This window comes from Peromyscus leucopus, chromosome 3 (assembly GCF_004664715.2).
Source record: "Peromyscus leucopus breed LL Stock chromosome 3, UCI_PerLeu_2.1, whole genome shotgun sequence".
NCBI lineage: Eukaryota > Metazoa > Chordata > Mammalia > Rodentia > Cricetidae > Peromyscus > Peromyscus leucopus.
In genome coordinates this window covers 152,082,124-152,103,211 of record NC_051065.1, presented here as the reverse complement: position 1 = coordinate 152,103,211, position 21,088 = coordinate 152,082,124, and the positions used below count along the sequence as shown (strand labels likewise).

Below are 21,088 nucleotides of genomic sequence, written 5' to 3'. Positions count from 1 at the left end.
CCTGCCAGGCAGTGGACAGACTCAAAGGTATGGGGAGCTTCTAAGGCCTGCAATGTGGCCGCTGGTCCTACCCAGAAGTCTTTGGCTCCATCAACCTCTGTATGTGTTTACCTCTTCTAAGTTCTACTTTCTGTCCTCAGAAGGAGGTTTGCTCCTCAGAGGAGCGTACAGGGAGCTCAGAGCCTTTTCTACCTGTCAGTTCTATCATGTTCAAGAAAGGGAAGAAAAAAACCCACAACAAAACAAGACAACAGGCCAAGCTTCAGTGGGGGACTTCAGCTGTGGGTGTCCAGCATTTGCCAAGCTGGTGTCTCCAGGACAGCTAGGTCTGAGGAGTTATAAAACAAAACAAAACAAAACTTTCCGAGGCAGCCTTTTGGCTGGCGTAGGCTGCGATGGGGATCATCACTACATCTCTCAATCGATCATTCCGGGGTTTGGGGGTCATTGGCCTGGTGTGAAAGCTGTGATGGAGCTCTTAGGGGAAGCTATTCCAAGGAGCTCCAAGGTCACATGGTGAGGCATGTCTACCACGCAGACAAAAGAAATGCATACCCCTCCGTCAGGAGTGGTCCAGTTAGGCTGTTTTCCTGCTTCCCACATGTTCCGGAAAAGTAACTTGGTGCAAACGTAACGGACCTGAGGAACTTGGGAAGATGTAAGACTAAAGCTTAGGGTCACAGCAGAGAGACTAGCGGGCCAACCCTGGGCCACAGCAAATCCCAGCTTGTGCCTCTCACGCAGCCTTCCGCACGAAGCCCAGGGGAGGCTGGTAGGTACAGAGCTGTTAGAACTGCCTTCCCTTCGAGCTGAACCTCACCCCCCGCTTTTGTCTTTTCCCTGGAGCCCCCATCACAGTCCCCCAAAGTGTCCTTCACGAATCCCCACATTAGCTGAAACGCAGAGTCCTTGGGATGTTTAACAGGAAATAGCATGGGTCCAGTTCTCTCCCAGTGGATCACGGTGACTCACCACCCAAAGGAAGCTTGGGGGAGTAGAGGAACACCACTGTACACACACCCTTGCACAGCTCGCGTGAGCACAGGCAGGTAAGGCACACAATGGACATGGTGGCCACATGCAATGGGAGCTGGGCTGGGCTCCCAGGGCTCTGGAAGTCGGGGTGGGTGAGAGGTGGTGGCTAGAGGGGGGCCACAGAAGCTGGGAACGTGGTCTGGAGGGTTGTTCTTACCATAGAGGGAGAGCATTGGGTATGTTCAGCTGGCTTTAAAGAAAGGCAGACAGAGATAAGCTGTAATGAGTCTCCAACGAAGAGCCTGGCATTCTAGGTCTTGGCTAACAGAGGAACAACACAGTGGTAGGAGAGGGCATAAGGAAACAGTGAAAGAAATACACAAGCGTGGGCCTGGCGGCGTGAGGGGCGCCAGCGAGAACACAGGCTGCGTGTCAGTAGGCCCCGTGGTCAACAAGGACCCGTGAGATTCTCCTGTTCTGTTCAGTGACCACCTCTGGATATGAGTGAAAAAACTCAGCCCCAGTACAGAGGAGGAAGCGAGGCCTTCCAGATCTGGGGGTGGGGCTCGGTTTTTGTTTATTTTTTGTTTTCAGTTAGTCCGTTTCAAGCTAACCTTTTGGGACTTTCACTTTCTACACTCTAGCCTTCTCTATGAAGTAAGGGCTGGCCAAAGGACAAACCCTGGTTCACGTGTGCCCGTCAGTATCCACATACACACAGTTAAGCAAAAGAGCTCCAGGGTGACTCTAATTATGACTGAAGAAGAGCTAAGGAGGGTAGCTCTCAAACTTCTCCAGAAGGAGTTTTCTCTACAAGATAAGGCTCAGGCTGGGCACGGCCATGCTTAGAGCTCAGTTCCGACTAGCGACGTGGGGGCCCTTGGCCACTGACACAGGGGTAGGTTGAACTTTTTAATCCCGAAGTCCTTGTACACAATTTGGGATTTCATCAATAGTGCCCCAAGAAGTTGTTTTCTGGGGCTAGATTGCTGAACCTGTTGGGGGCAGGTGCTCATAGGAGCAACTCAAGGCCCTTCCTCTCCCAGTTCCCCAGTAATTGTCCTGGGGAAATACCCCAGCACTGGGCTATAGCATACATCACTCATCCCTAACTGACCTCACCGTTGGTGAAGAGCCTCGGCCTTCGCTGTCTACTTTCAGATGTTGCCCCGTGTTTGTTTTGAAGGTGCAAACAATGAAACATGTAATGCGAGGTTTGAAGGAAAGGACTGTTCATAATTAGATATTTTCTTGAAGTCTGAAAATCACTTCTTGGTAACATAGTTCTCAGCAATTAATTAAAAAAAAATTTCCCATGGAGTTGGTTTTGATGGTTTGGGGGATGGTAGAGAGAGTGAGTGGGGGAGGAGGATGGAAGGGTTTTCTCTCGTCATTTACAGAACACATTCTGTGTCTGTGTGGATTGGCAGCTGCCTGGCCAGTCTACATGTCCATAGGATATGGGTCAGCAGGATTTGTCTACTGGGTTGATAGGAAACACAGAAACAGATGAACAGACATACACTCACACACACACACACACACACACAAACACACACACACACACACACACACACACACACACAGAGAGAGAGAGAGAGAGAGAGAGAGAGAGAGAGAGAGAGAGAGAGAGAGAGAGAGAGAGAGAGGACATTTCTTGTCTAAGCACCCAAGTCCCTCTTCTACCAGCATGAGGCAGATGCCATGATGGTCAAGCCTATGTCTCCTGGTGTATCTTGTTGCTCCACCCCCACCCCTGGTTGGTCCAGGGCTTTCCCCATGGATTGCTAGATAAAAGAGTTCCATGTCTCTGGTGATTCAACAGTGGAATGGGAGAGCCACACGGAGGCGATCTGCTCTGTAGACATGTCAGGGGCTCTGAAGTGAGCTTGTTCTGGGTTGCTGCTTTGCTCTGAGGAACACCCTAATGCCATCACAGCTACCCATCACTTTCAAGGACCTTGGGTCAGCCCTTAAAGGACTTCTGGACCAATCTCATCCTAAGTAAGACCAAAATTGAGGCAATTCAGAAAATTCACCAGCTGCAGCCTCTAGCCATTACAAACAAATAAAATAGTTTATTTCACCACTTGAACACTGGGGATCCCTCACTGGAGGGTTTTAAAGATTCATTCCCCATGACCACCTTCTCTCCTGATGTTATTTTACTTGACCTTTTGTTACCTGGGTTAAGATATCATCTACTTAAGTTACATTTTACTTCAAGATTTAGGCTTAGGTCTGATGACTTCTCTGGTATTTTAGTGTTTTAATTGTAGTGGTATTTGCTCTGCCCATGACCCTGGACTATATGGCCCAAAGGAGGCAGTACTTCCTGCCAGTGGACGTGACCTCTTATAAGGGGTTGGAGAAGGGTCACATGCGCCTCCCTGCTCCCTGCTCCTGCTTGTGAGGTGGATTAGCTCCCGGTCATATCAGAGGATTACTTCTGCTGTCTACTCCGTTCTGTAATTGTGAGTGTATTTCCTCAATTTATATGTTAATAATTTCTGTTACCCATTTAATAGACTCACGTGGATTGATCATAATATTTAATATCATGCCCCAGCTTGATAGTCCTTAGGTCAAGTCTTTAGAGCAGGAGTCAAGATTTCAGAGCAGCTTGGGGATGAGGGCTCTCTGAGATCTCTGTCTTAGGCTCCCCAGCCCAGGTAACGAAAACTTTGAAAAAAAAATCTGAGGAACTCTGGGGCTACTTTTTCTTGAGCCTTAAGGCCATACTACCCAGAAAGCTTTTGTTTGTCTGGAATAGTGTCTCCCTAGCATCCCACACACACTGTGCTCACATGGTCTCAGAAACAACCATTCACAACAGAGTCAGGACACAATCATGGAGTAAGTTCTGTATGGGAAGAAGCCTAAGCAGGCCAGATGGTGATCCCTAGACAACCTCATGTGATCATCCAGGTCTTCAGTACCTTCCTAGCTGCAAGTGAAAAAACCCTGCTGTGCTGTATAGGGGGCCTGGAATCATTGACATTGGATCTGTGATGCCCCAAGCTAAGCACTTTAAGCCTATGATCATGTCTGTCTTGTTGGTACTTTTTGAGTTCCTCATATCTGTAGGGGTGGACACATAGCAGGCAGCGGTCTCCATGTCCAGCCTTTTCTCCATTGTAAGGAACTGGAGCCAGGGAAGGAGCTGACAGGCTTCATTCTCGGGGATCCAGTAAGGAACAACTGATAACTGGAAGTTGTGCCTGTGGGTCTGTGGTGGGAAGATGCTGAGGGCGAAAGGCAGCACCAGGGAGGGCAGTGAGGGAGACCTGGAGCTGGCACCATAACCTATCTTTTCCTGAAACTGACCATGACCCGTGTCCTTCTCCTCCTGTTCGCTTTCTTCATCTCTTGTTCCTGTTGATTTGGCCAATGGATATGATGTGCATTCCATCGCCATGCCTGCTCTCCCTAGAGTCTCTCTCCTGCTTCTGCCCCCTGTGAAGTCCCCACATTATGCTCCATGTGAGCATTCCAGGAGTATCCAGCATCCTTTGGCTGAGCATCGGCACAGGGAAGCTGGTAAGCAGGTCTGTATAGGTCAGATGCAGAGAGTACCAAGGCCCATGAATGGCAGAAGCCACCAATCCCTACTTTCAGTGATGCTATGCTGATGCCATCTCAATCCGTGGCCGCAGCTCTGTGGGAGTGTAAGAGTTGATTGATAGGAATGGCTTGAATCATAGACTTGTCACTAGTTAGCTCTAAGACTTTGGACAGATTGCTTGCCTTGTCTGTGCCTAGATTTCACATGTGCAGGGGCTCCCTGAGGTCTTGATTCAATCATGAGTCTTGTAGTGGTCCTGATGACTGACATGTCAAGGACTAGATCTCACGTTGTCCCTTTTTCCGTTTCCTCCTAACCAGCCAAGATCACAGCAAATGACATCAATCCTTAGTTTATTTTCTTGCTCTGGTCATTTCTGTGGTCCAATATATCGTATCTAGTAACTTCTGGATTGCTTCCCCTTAACTTGCCTAGAATCCTCCGAGGGTTGGTGTTCTTCCCCTGATACTATTCCAGTGCCTGCTGCTCTCCCTGGGGGTGGTCTTGTCCCTGTCTCTGCATAGTCCTCACACGAGCCACACCAGAGTCCAGACAGAGCTGGGGACACTGAGGATCTGGGAACCCTAAGAAAGCAACAAGGAACTCTTATCTCACCATACTGGAATTACAGAGGCCAGGAGCTACAAGAGACTCTCAGCCCTCCCCATCCAACTCCCACCACATTTAAAATTAATCGAGGCCTAGGGACCTGGACTAATTGCTCTAAGGCACCTGGTTCCTGGGGCCTAGGCTGGAAACATAATCATGGCTTCCTAATGTACAATTTGAAAATGGTTCTCCACACCCATAATGTAAGAAATGAGGTCTTCTAGCACTTGATATAGTTTAAAACCCTTTCCGAGGCATCACGAAAAAGTGCGCAGAAATGCTGTTGGCCACATCCTCAAACTGATTCCCATTTGGGATATCAGGGAGCACTCTGGGAGGGCAGGGGGATGCTATCAGAACTTCCATGGACAATCATGGAACACTTCTAGAAGGTGTGATTTCATAAACCAGGACTGGAGAAGACTCAAGGCTCCACCAGAGTGGAGTAATGTCACACTTTGACTGGGTTCACAAAGGAAGACGAGGGCAGATTCAGACAGGGTGATGCACCAGGGAATAGGCCGAGGCATGGCTCTAAGACCGCCTTACAAGGCAGGGTAGGGGCTTAGCGTGGTACTGGGAAACAGCTCTGGTCATGTGGCTGCTGATGGCCTGTACTTTCTCTGATGGCTGCATCTGCTGGTCACCTCCATGAGTCACATTAACAACAGCTGGACAAAGAGGCACTACTGGTGTGTGTGGGCTCTAAGTTATGGGCATACCAAGGGGAAGGTCTAGTCAGAGGCAGGGGTTTTGATGTGACTTGCTTGGATGCTGTAGATCTTACTTCATAGAGCTTTGCAGTTGACACAGGGCTTTTAAATAGGTGCTGTTACATGAGCAAACGTCTATACACACGGATTTTATATAGGGCACTGTATATTTGCTTTGTCTTTGTTTTCATTGAAAACGGAAGTAGCGATGTTACGGCAGAATGAGAGCTATGGCTTTTGCCTGCAGTACAAGAACCAAGAGGAACTCCAGGGGCTGCAATGGGTCTTCTGCCATCATGGGAGGCAGTCGGCTGTCCTTCCTTGTGTTTTCCTGCTGCAGAGCTCTGCACTGATTCCTGCCCTTCCTTGTGTATTCCTGCTGCAGAGCTCTGCACTGATCCCCGTCCTTCCTTGTGTTTCCCTGCTGCAGAGCTCTGCACTGATTCCTGTCCTTCCTTGTTTTCCTGCTGCAGAGCTCTGCACTGATTCCTGTCCTTCCTTGTGTTTTCCTGCTGCAGAGCTCTGCACCGATTCCTGCCCTTCCTTGTGTTTCCTGCTGCAGAGCTCTGCACTGATTCCTGCCCTTCCTTGTGTTTCCTGCTGCAGAGCTCTGCACTGATTCCTGCCCTTCCTTGTGTTTCCTGCTGCAGAGCTCTGCACTGATTCCTGCCCTTCCTTGTGTTTCCCTACTGCAGAGCTCTGCACTGATTCCTGTACCAGTCTGCACTACTATCTACATAAGGCTGGCGGAGCCCGTGCCTCAGTCTTCCTTTTTGCTCCTCTCCCTGCAGGACCTCAGGGCAGCACAGTGCATGTCATCTGCGCTAAGCAGAGCCTGAGACTTAGATAACAACAGGAATATAACTCAGGGTGCACAGACTGCATGCTGGGAGTCTACGCAGAAAGGAAGTTAGCGGCAGTTGCAGAAGACTGATTTTGTTTTTAATTATCTGAGGGTTTACTGGAAGCAGTCAAGCCTAAGGGTTTACAGGCATGCATATGCATATGCGCACATACACACACACACACACACACACACACGCACGCACGCACGCACGCACGCACGCACGCACGCACACTGAGACAAAGACAAATTCAAGTTCTCAGAGACAGAGGGGCAACTGAGGTTGGAGCTATAGGATAAACAAGGGTACAGGCAAGGAGACAAAAGAAGGAATGTATGGGGAATGGAAGCTCCTTCTTCCCAAACCCAGTGGCTACACCGAGGAGAATCACACCAGTGAAAGAACACGTTAGGTCAATGTCTGGGGAGTGGGCCAGGCTGCATGGAAGGTGGTGGGATGTGTAGAGGATAGCAAAAAGAATTCCAAACATCTAAGACCAAGTCCCGAATCAGGTGCTCTGTGCTGTTATTCAATGGTTTCAATGCACCAAAGGTTTATGCAAACATTATCAAGTCTCTTACTTATGGAAAAATAATGACAAAAACTAAATAATACGTGTGAAGGACTAACAGCAAGAAGACTTGCTTATAGGTAAAGAGAGGCTACTCAAACATGCCAGGTAACAAGAAGACATGTGCAAGAACTGTATAGAAGGAGGCAGCTCTGGGGAGGAGAGGGCAACAAGGCCGTGGCTGTGGGGCCTGCCTGAGGCCAGGGAGCCAGGGGCAGGTTACGAAGGGCAAGGGGAGAGAGAGAGCAGGCAGGTGCACAGTCCACTCTCAATGATGAGTTCATGGATATGAGGCTCTTACATGGACCCTGTTTCCATGGCAATGGAAAGACAAAACCCATCCAGAAAGCTCAGTAAACTGCCCAGCCACCAGGCTCTTTACTGTTTCTAGAGAGAGAGGACAAGCAAATCCCAAACACCATCAGTACTTCTGTCCCTCAAAGTGCCGGGCATGTGATACTGATGTTTAGTCAAAGCAGACAGAGTTTGTTTGATGTGAAGACAAGTCGTTTTTGGGAGAGGGTAGGCCATGGCTGACAATGCAGGCAAATTCCTAGCCTCAACTCTGGGTGTTCTGCTCTGAGGATGTCTTTAGGATGTTATGGGGATGGAAAGCCAACAGGAGGAGAGGCATTATCTGGAGGTGAAATTTTGGGTTAGGCAAGGTTTGGGTCCCAGCTCCATTGGTTGCCCAGAACTTGTAAAGAACCCTTCATTTTCTCACTCCATAATTCACATAGCTGCACCCTCCTATACAGCATGAGTCATGCCAGGCTGATTATAAAGGGAGAAAGAAGAAGATGCGGCAACCAACACATAAAAGGAAGTCTTAGTGCAGTTCCAAAGATTAAAAAAAATTAAAACGAAATCTCCAAACAAAGCAATAAGAAAAAAAAAATGGAACCAATTTAAACAAATTTAAAACAATGAAATAAAAATAAGGAGGTGGGGCATAGAAAATAAAAATGACAGACAAAAATAAAGCAGGGAGAAACAAATGGATGTTAGAGCAGGCGGGGTCAGCTGGGTCACAGACACCATGTACTTACGTGTACCTCGGTGATTGCTATATCAACAATGCTACCCACAACAATCAAGGCATCAAATGTATTCCATGCATCACAGAAATAGTGCTGCATGGGGCAGAAAAGCCAGGAAAGAGAGAAGGGGACAAACCAACAAAAGAGGAGAAAAAAAAAAACAAAGGGAGGGAAATGAAAAAAAAAAGAGGCATGAAAGAAAGGAGAGAAGAGAAAAAAATGAGAAAAGAAAGAGGTTACGTGGGTATATTAAATACTCTTACCACTCTACAGTTCTGGCGGCTCAAACCTGGGCAACCTGGTTTTCGCAGGATGGAGAGGGAGGCCTGACAAAAGCTAGGTTAGTTCTGAGGTGGGCGGGCCGCTGCCGCCACCCGGAAGGCAGCCAGGGCTGGCCCAACCAGCGTGCAGCCTGCTCCCTCCGCTCAGCTCTGCGCCCTTGGGCCCAGCGTAGCCAGGACAAGTGGGAAAAAAAGGAGAACAGATTTCTGCTTTTTTTCCCCCATAAGACGACGGCAGGTTCAATAAAAAGCATGACTGGAGGTGGGTAAAACCAGAAATTAAAAAAAACATAAAAAGAGGTAAACAAAGAGTGTGAGAAGAGAGAGAAAGAGGAGTGGAGAGGCAGAAGAGGTGGAAGGAAGGACTGGGGTCCCTGGGGAGGGCAGAGCGATACTCACATTAGTTTCACTGAGAATGACATCAATTATGCTCCCAATCACGATGAGGAAGTCAAAAACATTCCAGGGATCACTAAAGTAACCCTACATGAGGGAGGGGCAGGCAGGATGGGGATTAAAAAGGAATATTAGACAGACAAGAACAGAGCAACATCACCATTAGAATCACTGTCCAGGCATCTGAGTGTTGCTGTTGGGGGTGTCAAACATCAGCGTCTGGCCAGGAGCCTGGTTGGGTTAGGAGCAGCAGAGAGGCATTCAGTTCTGCCCTCCTGTCCTGCCTTTCATGGGTCACGTGATCCGCATTCTCTCTACCGCCTCCGCAGAGGACCCTTTTACTTCCTCAGGGCAGAAGTGGCCATGGCTATAGGGACAAGTGTGAGGAAGACACAGCGGTGCAGGGTGTGGCTGTGTTCCACTGGGTGTCATTTCCTATAGTATATAGTTAATATATGGTGTAGAGCACACAGCATTAGGAAAGGACCTATTCCCCCTAGTTCCCTCTACTAGAAGGACCTATCTGGAGGGAGACAAGTCAGTGGCTGATGTCTTGTGGTTGACAGGACTGGAATGCAAGTTCAGAGACAACCAAAGGACCAAATCACTCCAAGAGTGTCCACAGTAAGCTGGACTCTGTGTAGATGGAATGGGGTTTCTCCTCTTTCCTGCACTGGACATGCCCTTTCTTCCCAGGCTAAATTTGCCTTGTAAAATCTTAATGGATAGACAGGTCTCCTGGTCTAGGAGGCCTTTCTAGACAGTATCCTCAGGGGCATCTCTTAAGTACTATCCCAGGCTCCATGATATAAAGCCTCAGTAAAATGAAAATGCTACCCAAAGTGATGGGCATTATAGAGGACTTCCCTGGGCCAGGTTGGTGGAGGTGGGATTGGTTGATGGGTGGAGCTATTGCCTTCCTAGAAAGGGAATAAAGCTAATAGAGCTTTGTGGAGGGGCATAATGCTCAAAAGGGAAAGACCAGGGTCCCAACTTTACTACTGTTGCCTGTAAACAGGGTTTCATTGATTTTCCATGTACTCACAAGGGGGAAGAGATGGGCATCCATGGAAGACTTTTTGAGGTACACAGACAGCTGTGTGGCCAGGAATCCAGAATGCCCAGAGGGCTGGGGACTTCTGGGTAGGCAGCCGCCTTCCAAAGAGCAAGTAACATTTTCAGGTCTTGATTACTGCCTCTGTGGCAGGAGTGCCAGCTTAAAGGGCCATGTCCCAAGACCCTACAGAGCCCAGAGCCACAGCCCAGGAGACCCCAATAACAGGACGGTCATGTGCCCCTTGGCAGAATGTAGAGAACCTGGGACCAAGGAGACCTGTTTTCTTATAAAAAACGACATTTGCTCCTTTTGTTTCCCAGACAATGATCTCCAATGGGGGCAATTAGCACTGCCCGTGTTTGCTCGGCAGGGCAGGCTGCAGGGCCACTGCTTCCGTGTCTGGAGCTCTCTGGAGATGGATATCTGGAGGTTGGCAAGAGACTTTGGAAGCAGGAAGAGTGCTCAGGGAGGTTCTCAGCTCCTTGCTCTCAAAGGCTGCCAGCTCTTTTACTTTTTTTACTCATAAGAGCCAAGCCGATTTCTCCCATCCTCCTCCCTTTGTCCAGTTCCCTAAACTGCCTAGCTTCCCAGCCATCTCCTTCTAGAGTAAACTACCAGACAGGCTGTCCTCAGGCTATTATTCTTAGAAGAGGAGGTCAGGCCCCAGGGAAAGGGGACTCTACGTTCCCAGGCATTTCTGCCCAAAGAAAACCTATGCTGCCCCAGGAGGCTTTGGGCAGCCAGACTGGGGCTGAGGTTGTTCGGGTCACAGGTCAGATGAGGGTCAGTCTGTGCCAGGGCTCTTTTGCTGGCCTCCTGGAGCAACGCCCTGAATATCTCAGGCAGGAACTTCTCTCTTCCAGTTAAGTTGATGCTCTAAGCAGGAAACAACCAGTGCGCTCCTAGGTTCTTACACACCACTCAGGGTAGAAAGGGGACACTAGTTTGGGGGAGGGAGGGCAGGAGTGAATCTCTCAGACGGATCCTACATATGTGTGTGCTTTAAAGCTGGATCTGGGGACATGCTGGAGTCTATCTCTAAGTGTGAGTTGTTTGTTTGGGAATAGAGCTATTTCAGAAGGAATATGGAAGAGAAGTCAGAGAAGAGAAGGGAGAGAAACAGGGCCCAAAGTGACACCGTAGCATGTCCAGCACCAACCTAGAAAACGTGGCAAGCAAACGTTATTGGGGTACGGAGCAGGAGGAGAGAGGAGGGTGGGAGTCTCGGGTTTCTCGAGAGGCGGTGGAGCTGGAGTCTCTCCATCCACCGAAGACCTGAAACAAACGGGTGGATTGGCCATGTCTGCAATTCCTCTGAAGGAGAAGAGCGGAGAAGGAAGAAGGTGAAGAGCGGGCTACATGGGGAAAAGCCGATGATCCACACACCGTTATCTGCTAGTACGCACCAGGGAAAGGGCTGCGCTTTACAGGGACTCTGTCAGCCTCCAGCTGTGCATCTCTGCTCACCCCTCCTTTTGGATTTATTTTTTATGGGCAGAGAGTAAGAAATGACCCTCCATCGTCACCCCCCCCCCCAGCCATAGCTGCACATCACTGGACTGGCTGGCTAGGCCTGTTGGGATTAATCACACCTCCCGGTTGCCTGTCCCAGGCTGTGTTACTGGGGCCTTGGCTTGGCTTCTCTCTCTTCTGGCAAATTCCCTTGAGAAAACCACTGGGTACAGAAACCAACTGTTCCCTTGTTGCCAAAGGCTCCGGCGGACCCAGTATTGGCAGACACATGCACAGCTGGAATGCAGAGGGGTCAGAGCAACCCCAAGAGTGGAGAATCCCTTTAAGAGACAGCTCTTCACCACGACCTAAGACCCACCTTCCCATCCCTCTGTCCCTTGGCCTGTTAGTCCTCCCAGCGGGATCCTGAAGATGTCTTCAGACCCAGCTTCCAGGTCTCCACTCCCTTGGTTGGTTTCTTCTTCCCACTATTTCAAGAACCATGACCTCCTACTTGCCCCCACACCAGTTCCAGAAACAAAGCTCATGCCCCGCCTCCCAATTTGGTAATAAATAGGTTGTCCAAGGGAGACACCTGGCCAAGTCCTTCTATGAGGGGCCTGGAAGAAGGTTTCTTCTGTAGGCTCTGGTATGTGAGAGTCAGGTGTTTTCTTTCATATGCGCACACATGTATGCACACACATGTATGCACACACATGTATGCACATGCACCTACTCCCCCCACCTTTCATTTTCCCATGAGTAATTGGGGCTTGGAGATCTAACAGAGAGGAAGGTGGGGGAAATCACAGACCTTCTCTTTTATAGAATCCATTTGACTAGGGCCAGCTTATACTTGCCACCAATCTTTTTTTCTGGTGAGCGGGTTCCCTATAGTTGGAGCATCAGGGCATTGTGCTGGCTCTCTTAGAAGTGGCAAACCAAACCTCTGAGTGCCCAGCTCCTCAGAGCCAGTGAAGGTGGCGCATACATAAAAGATGGCGCTTGTACAACTAGAAGACTTCTCTTGCTACCTGCAACATCCCACATGCTGAGCAGCCTCCCCTTTCAAATTACTGGCCTCTTAAGATGAAGTCAAAACAGGGGCCTCCCCTCTGGCCTAGCTAAGGAAGGTTGGCATGGACCCCAATGCCAGAGTCTGATTATCATCGCTGCTTAACCTCCTCCCACTGGGCAATGCTGCTAAGTAATGGACAGCTAATCGACATATGCTTCAGCAAATCATTTTCAGGAAGGAAAAATAAATAGGTCGTCTAAGCTTTTTACAAAAGCTTCATGCCATACATTTCATATGCACAAGGATTCTGGATTTTCTTCTCTTTTGGATTAGCTATATCTCTGTTCAGCAATGTCATGGGAGACCTACCATTTTGACAGAGGCAGTGGTAGTAACAGTATGATCTCTGGAGACAGTAAGTTTAAATCCTATTTTGCCACTTACTAGCTAGGTAGCTGTGTGTGTGAGTTCCCTATTATGATGACAAAATACATGTGGGGATCGGTAAGAGAGAAAGTTGATTTTGGCTCATGGTTTTAGTTCATGGCATTGTTTCTGCTGCTTTGGGTCTCTGGTGAGGCAGCTCACAGTGGTAGAATAGGTCTGTTCATCGATGGTGGTTGTGGACGTTTGAAAAAAAAAATGGTCCCCAAAGAGAGTGGCACTATTGGGAGTTGTGGCTTTGTTGGAGTAGGTATGACCTTGTTGAAGGAAGTGTGTCACTGTGGAGGCAGACTCTGAGGTCTCATATGCTCAAGCTTTGCTCAGTGTGATACTCAGATTACTTCCCATTGCCTGCAAGATGTAGGACTCTCAGCTCCTTCTCCAGCACCATGTTTTCCTGCATGCCACCATGTCCCACCATGATGATAATGGACTGACCCTCTGAACTGTAAGTGAGCCACCCCAATTAAATGTTTTCCTTTGTAAGAGTTGCCATGGTTATGGTGTCTCTTCACAGCAATAGAACCCTAAGTAAGACATTGGTCAAGCAAAGGAAAAGAGGAAGGGTCTCTACACTTCAAAGACACTCCTTCAAGGACCTACCTTCCACTAGGCCTCTACTTCTAAATGTCCAACTGTATCTCAACAGTCAAGATCCAACCATAGCATTAAGAGTGAGCAAATCACTTAAACTTCCTGTGCCTGTTTCCCTCTGGAGGAAGCTCTCAATTCACATTAGCTGTGGTCATCATTAGCTAGAGTCAACCTGCCTGCTGCATTGTTAAGCAGCATCTACAAACTCAGCTTTCTTGTGGGACTGAGCAAAGGGAAAATTGAAACCAGGCATCAAGAAGCAAAGTATGCAGAGGAGGAGGAGGGAGGAAGCTGAAGGTTCTGGGCTCGTCAAGGCCCTTCCTGCTCACCATCTGGTCACTAGTCTTGAGATGCTCTTGAGTGCAGTCAGGCTGCCACTGTTGACACTGTGTCAGCATGCAGGTTATTAGGGCTTAATTTTATACAGATAGCTCATATAGATAGCTCACTGTTAAGTTGTTAAAAAGCAACTATTCAAACCATAGGAGACATGGGTCTTCCTTGGGCTAGAAGGCTGGATGGGAAGAGTGCTGGGCTGTTATGTTAGGTGGGCCTCTGTCTCTGACACAGAGAGTAAGATCATCGCAGGAGAGGTTGTAGGTACACACCTTTGCAGAATTCTGGATTCTGTTTCTCCTCTGCCCAGACCAGAAACCTCCTCTGTCAGGCACACAAACTTCACAACAGGTGGTGTACATGAGAAGCCACAAAAACTCTGTACATACTTTTATTGGTATGTCAGTGTTATGTTACTCGTGCTTAGGAATTTTAAGGTAAAAATGATGTCCTGGCTATTATTTGTTATTTTTGGTCTTCTATGTTCCTTCCTGTCTACCTACCTTATGTGGCTCTGGCAAAGCCAAGCAAAGAAGCAAAGAGGAAGCCAGGACCTTCTTGGTTCCTGATATGTAAGTTGATACAGTTTCAGTCTCTCCAGGGGCACTGGCCCAGGAGTGCCCCACCACCCAGGCCACTAAGGCACAGGAGAGCCAGGGGGGATCTGAGCTGAGATTAGATGTGAGACTGTTGACAGAGAGAGGTGAAAAGTTAAAAAAAGAAACCACAAACAAACAAAAACTTGATGCTATGGGATGGAGATGACAGACACAGTCAGGAATCAGAAATAATGTGAAAAGCAAGAGATGGGGATAGTGTTGATAAAAAAGGTCATTTACGGTGGGTGGGAAAAGGGGAGACTGTGGAGGATGGGGAGACATGGAACACATAGATGGCAGGGAACAGGGATACTGAGAACAGGGAAAATGCAAAAAAGAAAGGAGGAAAAGAGGGAAAAAGGAAGAGAAGAAGGAGGAAGAGGGAGGGAGTGGGGCTGGATGGGAAGTACCCGAAGATGGGTGCCAGAACTCTGGACTGACCACGCAGTTCTGACAGGGAAGAGAAACATCAGGCAACATGAGCCAGAGGGAGTGGCCAAACCCTCCTTGCAGAGCAGGGTCTAAAACGAGAGGGACAAAAGATGACCTACATCCAATCTAGGATGTGGGGTCCCAAGAGAGTGGAGGTTCCTGGCTTGGGGAGCAAATGTCTGAAGGAAGATGTGAGGCCTGAGGCTGAGCAGGGCAGGTTGTGAGTTGGTCTGGAGGCAACAGGCACAGTGGAAGGCTGAACCTAGTTCCTAGAAGGAATGATTTTTCTGGGTCCTGGGTTGTAGAGTCAAGACGTGGTGTCGAATTGGGGAGAGGTGCTGAATCCAGCCAGAAACAGCAGTGCCTGTGGCAAAGCCTCATTATGTCTGTGAAGAGATGATATTATGGAATATCATGGAATCAATGGTTAACTGACACCAAGCAGAGATAATATAAATTGTATTACATTAGGGTGCCACTTAGATATAACTAATCATGGAGATTAGTGGCGTCTAGTGGAGAAGGCATAACAGAGCACACAGCTGCTCATGGCCTACAGCCTGAGAGGCGGCGAGGATTTCTGCTTTCCCGTCAGGCCTATCCTGTGGTCTGCTAATTCAGAAGCTCTGGATGGCTTCCCACAGAAAGCTGCTTACTGTAGGACAATGGGCAAGAGCAGGCCAGGGTTGGGTCCTTGCCCTGAAGATGCCCTCACTGGGACAGTGAAGTGGTACTCTCAGGATGGATGGAGGAATATAGACCTGGGAATGCGTGCTTTTCATAGACACCTTCTGCTCTGGAGTTCCCCTGGAACAAACTGAAAGCATTCATTCATTCATCTCATTAACACACAATGAGGGCTACTAGGAGCATAGAAATATGCAAGGCTGGAGTCCATAGACCTGAATCTAATCCCTAAAGTTGGTGGTCTGTTCCCCGAAGCAGACAGAATTGGGGGCTATGGGTTAAGCCCCTTTTGGGGTCTCAGGAGTTTGTTCTTCCTTAGTTGCGCCTGGGTAGACTGGGGGATCCCATAGCTGCTCCTCCCTACTCACATTCGAATAAATGAACAGATTTATACAAAAGACTCTTTTCAGAGCAGGGTGCCGGAGGCTGGAACCCTGGAGCCAGGCACTGCAAACGCCTTCAGGTTCAAGTGCACTCTGCCCTACGGTCCATGGAGAAGAGGACCCGGAAGCAATGGGGGTGGTGTGAAAGGGAAGGGCAGGTTGCCCTATCTGAGAGGGGAAGAGCTTGGTCCTGCTACAACTCTCTAAACAGTGTGATGGAATCCAGTCAGGACACGCTCCTTCCTTCTTCATACCCTTCCTCAGCCCCCACCCCTACTATCACCCCTTGACCCCAGGCCCCATGGGTGCCTGATTTCACAGGTATGATTCAACAGAGGTCATTGGATTCAGCCCCCTGCACCACCTTTGTGATAATACACAAATGAAATGGTGGGCCGCTCTCACTCTCAGAGATGAGTCCTGAGAGCTGTGAGCAAGCTGTCCAGTCTCTCTGTGGCCCGGCTTCCTCCCGTGGGGCGTGGCTATCACAACTGCACACGACTCTGCGGCTGTGTGAGGTTCATACGACGTCAGGCATGGGAAGCACCTCCCAGGTCTGGCTCTGAGGAAGTGCTCAGTGCCCACAGTTGCTGTCATTACTGTCTCTTCCTGGTGCCTCCTGCATCCTAGAAGGCCCTTCCTGCCCGTGAGGATCCGGTGTTCTGTGGCCACCCGGTCAGGGCCACTGTGTTGTGTGGGCTGAGTTCATGCCTTAGCACCTTCTGGTCTTGGGAATCCCTCTCTCCTCATGTGTTTGGTTTCTTTTCCAGTGGCAGGATCAGAGACAGGGAACCACAGTGTACTTTCCCACTGGGCTTTTACACAGTGTGAATACTTTCCCACATTAAATAATTAAATGTAATAGCTAATACTTCCCTTCCCACACTAAGGCTTTATGTAAGTCATATAATTATTTTTTTTATCATTCATGGTAAAAGCACCATGCAGGAAAGAAACCTGTCACAATGTTGCAACAATATGCAAATCTCTGAGTACAAGAGCTGGGGCGAGGAGGCCCCTCCCGAGGAGCGCATTTGTGCCTGTCTGCTGGGCACTGTGCACATCAGGTGTCCGTGGGTACACCATAAATAAACAATAATCAGGGGAATGCCTGCTTACCAATCAGCCGCTAAAAAGCAAGCAGGGGCTGACTGTCCACCCACAGGTCCCTGGGCTCTCCTAAGGAGGTCAGAGGAGTGCAAGGGTGGTGGCATGTCATACGCAGTGCCCTCCCTCCCTCCCTCCCTCCTCCACTTTTCTGTTTCCATTCCTTCAGGTGACATGTGTGGCGAGTCTGTGGGTCCATGGGTTCCACTGACAGCCAAAGACACTGTGATTCTTAGCAGCTAGGGCGAACAGATTTCAACTAAATTCAGTGAAGAGAGGCCTAAGAAGTCCTACCTTGCTTTGTCCCACGCATTGGCCTCCAGGGGGCACTGTGGAACTGGGGAGAGCTACAGACTGGGTCCTGGAAGCCAAAGCCAGCCTTTTGGATTTAGTGGGTGGGAACAGGGACACCAAATATCCTGCTGTGTGGGACAGCTGGGCCTTAAGAGTGACGCAGCCACAGGACTTCTGAGGGACACGCGTGTAGGCACTGCACACGAATAAAACTGGCCCTGTGGCAACTTCAGTTTTTATTCTAAGGTCCCATATTCGCTCTTCTGCTGTCTTCAACTTTGGTGAGGACTGAATCATTTACCATACGCAACCTTTTCCACTTACATTATGGCTAAGAGACTCAGTCCTTCGGACATTTTATGTATAGGTGTGAATGTTTGGGAATTAAAAAGACATTACAGAATATTTATCATGAAATGGGGGCTTGTTGGTCTAGAAATGATTCAAGGTCATTAGCCTAAAAAAAATGATGGCTAAGTTCCCATACAAGTTTTAAGAGACAATATTTTTACCTACTCCTGAAGTTGTTTAAATTAAAGTTTCCAGATCAGTGTGGCTTTGAAGAAATACAGTCCTCTGCACCACTCACTGAGGGGGGCTAGTACATCAAGGCTCCCCTCCTGCTTCCCTGGACAAGCAGGGCAGCCTCCAGGCTCTCTGTTCATCCTGCCTTTCTTCTCTGTGGCTGGCTTCACTCACACAGCACTTTAGCCTGAGAAACGTTGGTTCTTCTTGATCTCCTGTCTGGGCCATCCCAGCTTTTAGCCTCCAGGCCTCCATTCACTTCTTCTTTCTCCCCAGAGCCGCACCTGTTAGCTCATTCTGGGACGAGGAGGCTCCGGGACAGCTCTCTTGGAATTTCTACTTAGGAGGGCCATATGTAGTACCGACTCTTAAAATAGATCTCTTGCCCAGACTGCCTGCTCCAGATTTTAACAGCTTTAAAAACCCAATACCTCTCCAGATCCCCTTCAGGCTGGCTTCTCCCCACTGTCCTCAATTTCAATGAATTGTAGCATCGGTCCATTCCCTGAGGGACAGGCAGGAAACTTTTTTTTTTTTTTGGTTTTTCGAGACAGGGTTTCTCTGTATAGCTTTGCACCTTTCCTGGAACTCACTTGGTAGCCCAGGCTGGCCTCGAACTCACAGAGATCCGCCTGCCTCTGCCTCCCGAGTGCTGGGATTAAAGGCGTGCACCACCACCGCTCGGCCAGGCAGGAAACTTTGAGCCTTCTTTCATTCCTTGTCGTCATCCTCACAGCTGATTCACCATCAGGTGATGTCAGCACCGTGTGGACACTGCTCCATGCTGCTGTGTTTCCAGCAGGCTCTAGCAGACAGCTCATCCCCCAAGCCTACACCAGGCTAGTCCCTACTAAGGAATCAACACACCAGTCCCAAGTCCCCTACTCGGTGCTTCAGGGGCTTTCCAGAAGACAGCAGCTCCCACAGGGATTCTCTAGTTATGGAGGGTAAAGTGAGTTTCAGTCCCACTGGGAGCCCTATGAAGCAGAGAGGTTAAAGGCCTTTCATTGGGACACCCCTGAGGTTCTGGGCCTACTGTGCTGCCAGGCTCATCGACCCAAGTCTTCATTTAGTTGTTCTTGCTGAACCTTCGTCAGCAGCAAAGCCGAGGCATTTAAGTGACGACATTATCCGGCACTCAGTCCTCTTGCTGAGAGCGGAATGTCTGTGGCCACAGCACTCCTCAGCAGGCCCTGCGATGGATGCCCTGCCCAGTCAGATCAGAGCTGCCGACCAGAGCAGAAACCTTGAACTCCAAGACTTCTCCTACTAACTCCATGGAGTCTGCTGTGTGGCTCCCTCCCTTCTGCTTTTCTTGCTGGGGTAGGGTTCGTTAAGGATTTTAATTGGGATTGTGCTGGATCTATAGATCGAGTTGAGAGGAAATAATGTTTTATCAATGGAGAGTTTTCCAGTATAGGAATTCATCTCTTCAGTTATTAGTTTTTCTTTAATCCTTGCTATAATTTTTTACTTTTCTTTTTGTTATATTTATTTTTAGACACCGGACATTTTTCAGCACCTATCATAAAAGTTTTCTTAATTTTTTTGTAATTATTGACATATTTCAGGTCACGATAGAAATATAATCTATCACACAATTAAACGACTATTTAGTTACCCTTTGAACACTTCAACCAAACCTTTCCCCAAACTTGCATCTGCATATCCATGCAGAACCAAGTATCATCCAGGTCTCTTTAGCATGTTTTCCCTACATCTAAGGACAGAACTCCTTTGGCATTCACGTATCCTTTTCCACAGATCACCTCTGCATTCTCCAGGTTGTCTGAGAGACAGAGGTCTTTAAACTTGTTTAGATCAACATCTCATATTTCTGTGAATTTTTTTTTGTATGAACGAAGTATGGATTTAGGGAGTTGGGAAGTTGGATTCAAGGCAGAGATTTTTCTTGAGTAAACTTATTTTACAGTGAGTAGTGAGGAAAACAGATATGGAGGAAAAGAATCCAAGCATCAATCACTGTAGTGACAATGGAAGAAAGAAACAGAGCCAAACTGATAGATCAACCCACCAACCAATCAGATATGAGGAGGATATGGCAAGGCAAACTCAATCAGGGACACCTCCAGATGAGACTGCTCTGACTATGGGTGGTGCCAATTGCTGTGGTTTGGATGCTAAGTGTTGAGCAAAGGACCATGTGTTAACAGCTTGCTCCCCACAGTGGTGCTACTGGGAGAAGATGTGGACTTTCAGAAAATAGAGCCTAGTGGGTGGAAGGAAGGAAGAGGAAGGGGGAGAGGGGGAGGGGAGGGGAAGGGAAGGGAGGTCACTGAGGGCCCGCTCTTTGAGGATTGTGAAATTCCAGCCTGCATTCTTGCTCTGATTCCAGGTTACAGATGTGACTGAATTGCTCCTCTACACAACTCTGCTATGACGTGCCACCACCTACCACCCTCCCTGGAATGTGTTGATGGAAGCATCTTGCACTCAAACCTTCAAAACTGTGTTAGTTGTTTTGGGATTTTATAATTATAATGCCAGGATGACTAACACAGCCACCTTTCACATTCTTGCTAACTATCCTTTCACAGGGGACTCGTACCATACATGAGCAGTTGGTGAAAATGAAAGTCCAAAAGCCATTGGTATTCCAGGTCTGTCAGAAGCTACTCCATTGTTCTTGGGCAAACTCTACGTAGCTATTTCTACCAGAGTTATGAGGGTTTCTGCCTAAAAACTCAAGGGCACATTTTCTAGTCTGTTTATCAGTGAAGAATAGAGTTAACGAGGGTGTAGAGGGACCAGGCTCTCCTGCATCTTCTTCTCAATTAACTAGTCAACTGTCTTTGGTCACCCACACTAATAGTCTTTACTTCTCCACCGTCAGGGGTCCCTTTTGAGGAATTAACAGAAGAGAACCCCTTGCTGTCCTCTGAAGTTAAAGACCGACTCTTGCTGTGTGAGATGCTTCTCTTCTGCACCCAGGAAAAGTTTTCATATTTTACCCTGTCTTCTCATTATTGAACACCAGGTATTGAAGAAAATAGGAAACTCTTTATGGTTTAGGCCACCCCAATTGGTTATGTCTCATGACTTTTCACATGTAGGATATACCAAATGTGTGTTTCAGGCCAAGGCCCCTGAAGATGTCAATTTCATGCGCTCCTCAGGGCACATGGCTTGATGCTAGAGAAACAT

At 48.4% G+C, this 21,088-nt stretch overlaps 1 protein-coding gene across 20 annotated transcripts in view; it reads right to left on the bottom strand.

Moving 5' to 3' along the window:
• Cacna1c (calcium voltage-gated channel subunit alpha1 C) overlaps window positions 1–21,088 on the bottom strand; it is a 659,151-nt gene that overhangs the window by 46,700 nt on the left and 591,363 nt on the right. For 8 of the 20 annotated variants that reach the window (XM_037204209.1, XM_037204215.1, XM_037204214.1 and 5 more), the window contains 3 exons: window positions 8,999–9,082; window positions 8,328–8,411; window positions 1,193–1,225 (listed from right to left, as the gene is read on the bottom strand). In XM_037204209.1, coding sequence (XP_037060104.1) covers window positions 1,193–1,225; window positions 8,328–8,411; window positions 8,999–9,082 — 201 coding nt within the window. The remainder of the gene's footprint in view (window positions 1–1,192; window positions 1,226–8,327; window positions 8,412–8,998; window positions 9,083–21,088) is intronic. The other 12 variants (XM_037204217.1, XM_037204221.1, XM_028880523.2 and 9 more) reach the window with 6 other exon arrangements.